Source organism: Lottia gigantea (assembly GCF_000327385.1).
Source record: "Lottia gigantea unplaced genomic scaffold LOTGIsca_199, whole genome shotgun sequence".
Classification (NCBI taxonomy): Eukaryota; Metazoa; Mollusca; class Gastropoda; family Lottiidae; genus Lottia; species Lottia gigantea.
Genome location: NW_008708395.1, coordinates 177,949 through 182,305, shown reverse-complemented (window position 1 = coordinate 182,305; position 4,357 = coordinate 177,949). Strand labels below are relative to the sequence as shown.

Here is a 4,357-nt window from a genome sequence, read left to right as displayed (position 1 = left end):
CAATATAATATACATGTAAAGAAACATTAGACAATTATACATGTAGAGAAACATTAGACAATCATACATGTAGAGAAACATTAGACAAATATACATTAGACACATTAGTAGCATACATGTAGAGAAACATTAGACAAGCATACATGTAGAGAAACATGTAAAGAAACATTAGACAATCATACATGTAGAGAAACATTAGACAATTATACATGTAGAGAAACATTAGACAATCATACATGTAGAGAAACATTAGACAAAGATACATTAGACACATTAGTAGCATACATGTAGAGAAACATTAGACAAGCATACATGTAGAGAAACATTAGACAATCATACAGTCATGTAAAGAAACATTAGACAATCATACATGTAGAGAAACATTAGACAATCATACATGTACAGAAACATTAGACAATCATACATGTACAGAAACATTAGACAATCATACATGTACAGAAACATGTAAAGAAACCTTAGACAATCATACATGTAGAGAAACATTAGACAAGCATACATGTAGAGAAACATTAGACAATCATACATTAGACACAATAGTAGCATATCAGCATTATAAAACTTACAGCATTAGACATAGAGCATTAGACATACATACACAGAGTCTTAGACATACATACACAGAGCATTGGACGTATGTACACACTACTGGACATAATTACAAGAAGAATAAATCAAACATATTTGGTTTCCCAATAAGTTCTCACCTGAAAAGATCGTGCATATTTTTTGATGAAATACTGTGACAACACATTGGCTGATTTTGGTTTAAACGTTTGTACGCTAATATCTTTAGTTGGAAAAGGAATTCTGAAAAAAATAAAGTTGATATAGGTAACCATTAAATAATTTTCTGCACACTTTCGAGAATGTGAATACAACTCTCAGTTTGTCTCCAATTGCATAAAATCACACTACATAAGGGTAAAAGGTGGAAATAATGATGCTTTAACACTGAAATTTAAAGCTGAATTTAATAACTTTGATTGCTAATAAATGAAATTCTATGACGTACAATAACAACTTGAGCACTTGTGAATCCTGGCCAGCAAATGGATCCAGTGCTGGCGCCAGCCTACCAAGACTGGGGGGGTACAAATAGGGGGCAGACTGACTTAATGGGGGGGGGGGGGGGGAAACACTGTCGAAGTTGAATTCAAAATGATGCAAATCTATGCAGGTGTCATAGTTGCAAGTCCCTTATAGTGCACCTTAAAGGTTTTTCTCACAAGAAAATTTGGGAAAATTCAATTGATTTGGTGCATTCTAACATATATTTTGTAGAACAAAAAATATAAAAAACATATAATTTTTAATTTGTTGAAAATAAAGTGGCGGTCCAAACAATGTTTCACCACTTGCTGACCAAGATTAGAACCAACCATCACAATTTCAATTTAAAATGGATGGTTTGATGGATCATGATGCAGCAATGTCAACAATTTACTTACAGTTTGCACTCTAAGCACATCCTTTTAACAATAGAATGGACATATTTACTGAAAGCCTCTAATATAACAAAATCATATCCTTTCAGTACTAATTGTATCTGATCATATTCTGGTATATCTGGAGTTTCTTTCTGTAATACAAATAAATAATAACATTTTCAACAGTGATTTGATTGTACACCAGCGAATACAACCAAACTGAATCCTCAACAGAAAGACTGTAAAAATTCTGCAGCAGATTTTCTGTCGAGAGCTGTACATTCCATTCCAATCAAATAACTGCATGTACAAACTTCGATGATGCAGGAACAGTGGCTATAGTAGTCAAGGTATAAGACATTTTATAGCTTGACATTGACATTGTGAACATGTGATGCATGCAGCAGAAGCTGACATGGAAAGAGCGTACTACTGTCATAAAGATGAAGTACCGGTAAATTCAGGATGTGATTATTAAAGAACTTCAATAGTTGAATATCAAATATAATCTGAAAACTTTGTTTCCACAAAGATTCCCTCATGGCACACTGATAAGCCAAATCATGCATGACAATCAAAAGCCTCAAATCTGAAAATGACTCTCTCTTACCAAATCTGTGGGTTCAAACTTTCCATTTGCTATTGGTGTGGCACTTATAAACCTGCAATAAATAAACGACAAAAACTTAAAATCCTATGTATAAGCTTAATAAAGGGACAGATGGGCCATGGTATCCCTTATTCCCTCCAGATAGGCCCTTATTATAAGTCTTATAACTTTCTGAACAACTATCCAAGACTATCCATGAAACGCTTCGGCCACAGTTTCTGTCCCTTTACAATTCGATTTGCATAATTGAACATTTGGAAGAAAACAGATTACTTGACAATCAAGAAGGTCTTAAATTCTTACCTTTTCACAATGTTCTGACATTGTAATTTTGATTTAGTTGTTGTTAAAAGTCGAAACATTATGCCATTATAGCCCGACAGGAAATAGTTTTATGACTTGGACGAACGCGAATCGCCCAACAAAATCATAGCGAGTCAAGTTGCTCATATTTTAATCTGATTGAAATATCATATTGTACAAATTGGCATTTATGAAACTTTTCTGGGCTGGGGTGCAGTGTTGTTATAATTTTCATGGTTTTTATGCTATAGACAAAACGCCCCAATGACAAAACGGACAAATATTTCAGTCAAAATGGACATATTTCGAGAGACAAAACGGACACTGTCATAGGCCTGGTAGAATTTCTACTACAGTACTAAAGATTTAAAGTTAGAATGGATTTTATTTGCATTGACATGTCTGTAGCCATTATTATTAAAGAATGAAAAAAAAAAATAGGCCCTACATTAGTGTAGGGTGTTATAGAAGATACTTTTATAGTGTATCTTTAAACCAGTTCAGGAACCTTTATAACTGAGTTAAAATTCATCCTGATTGACACTGATTGGTGATAATTGGTCTAGTCAGTCGGCACATTCAATACCTTAGAGTCACGGTTTGTTCGGAATTACTCGTATCTAACTGTACAAAAATCAACAATTTTGTGCAAAAAAATTTGGACTTTGAAGTTGAAATTTTTATGAAAGAATGCATTTGAATGTTGTTTGCTACCTGATAAAACATTAAAATCTAAACTTTTTTAGTTTGTGAGTTACAAGGTAAAATGTCCTATTTGGTATCACAGTTGTGTGCGAGTCCTTTTGAAGAGATTTATACGGAAGTTAACAGTGATCTAAATAAAAATTGGTCGGCTTGGGGTTTAATTTGTTGTATTATGTGCCAATCAGGCTGAAATCAGTTCACGTAATCACCTTTGGACAACTGTGTCTGTGTAGGCTATACAGATAGAAACCGTATTTCTAGCTTACACCACACCAATTTCCAATATCCCAAGGCATAGAAATATATATGAGAGTCTTATACAAAATACACACAGATTTTCTGTTTCAGATTGGGCTTGGTCGATGACGACGCCAGGCATTGGCCCCCTCCCCCCACTTTTAAAAGGGCTTCTAGAAAAATAATTCGTACCTCCAATTAATTTCTTTACACAAATATGATTTGTAGGCCTACACATTTCTCCCCCTAAGTACAAAGGACAGAATGAACCAATTTGGGGAGAGCATTACCGCAGTTGGATTCTGTTGTGTTTGCGATGGCCATAAAGATGCATAGTTGATTAAAACTTAAATTTATTATACATGAAATTCTTACAACAATGGCGGTCAGCCCGCCGACCTACTACAAAGTGAATGACGTCATGTGACCTCGTGCAAAGCAAGCAACCAGAAGCGTATATACTGTTTCGGCGTCACATACGTTCGAACCTAGACACAACATATTTTCCCCCCTTTTAGTTAAGCACATATATGATTAAACACTATCAATAAACACAAAGAAACCCCAGAGAAACTAAACAATTAACATCACTGTCTGTGAACGATTTAAAGTCCTATGAAATAGCATGCATTACTGTAAACACTCAATTAAACATAATCGTTCAAATAGGCAGGTCTATGCCGAATTCTTTGTGGATGATTACGAACTGGAACTACTCGATTACGATTTCGCCGATTGTTCTGATTTGGAATGTCAGGAGGAACATTGTCATTTGGTAGCACATTATCGAAATTATGGTAAAATGGATATTGATCATTTTCTTCGTGATCGTGGTTTTGGTAAGCGCGTATACATCTTCTTGCGTTCCAACAGCTACCATCACTTAAACGAAACGATGACTTTCCTAGGCGTTGAGTAATAGATTTCGGATTAGACAATGTTGACTGAAGTTTATGTCGTTGTACCGGTCTTTTTGTTCTGACGTAATCACCAACTTTCAGATTCGTTTCTCTGGCATTTCTCCTCTTGTCAACATAAGATTTCATCTTATCTG

The 4,357-nt window shown here is 34.8% G+C and overlaps 2 protein-coding genes across 2 annotated transcripts in view; both read right to left on the bottom strand.

The window, feature by feature from the left end:
- The window catches only part of LOTGIDRAFT_239150 (hypothetical protein), a 6,048-nt gene extending 3,611 nt beyond the window's left edge, over positions 1-2,437 (bottom strand). Inside the window, exons 1-4 of the mRNA XM_009053075.1 lie at positions 2,362-2,437; positions 2,059-2,110; positions 1,470-1,600; positions 726-828 (exon numbers count right to left, since the gene is read on the bottom strand). Of these exons, the coding sequence (XP_009051323.1) occupies positions 726-828; positions 1,470-1,600; positions 2,059-2,110; positions 2,362-2,420 (345 nt within the window). The 5' untranslated portion in view covers positions 2,421-2,437. The remainder of the gene's footprint in view (positions 1-725; positions 829-1,469; positions 1,601-2,058; positions 2,111-2,361) is intronic.
- A 1,513-nt stretch (positions 2,438-3,950) lies between these two features.
- On the bottom strand, positions 3,951-4,349 carry LOTGIDRAFT_174489 (hypothetical protein; the record flags this gene model as incomplete). Its single annotated transcript, XM_009053074.1, has 1 exon — positions 3,951-4,349. The coding sequence occupies one exon, from the start codon at positions 4,347-4,349 to the stop codon at positions 3,951-3,953; it is 399 nt and encodes a 132-aa protein (XP_009051322.1).
- Between the last annotated feature and the right edge of the window lie 8 nt (positions 4,350-4,357).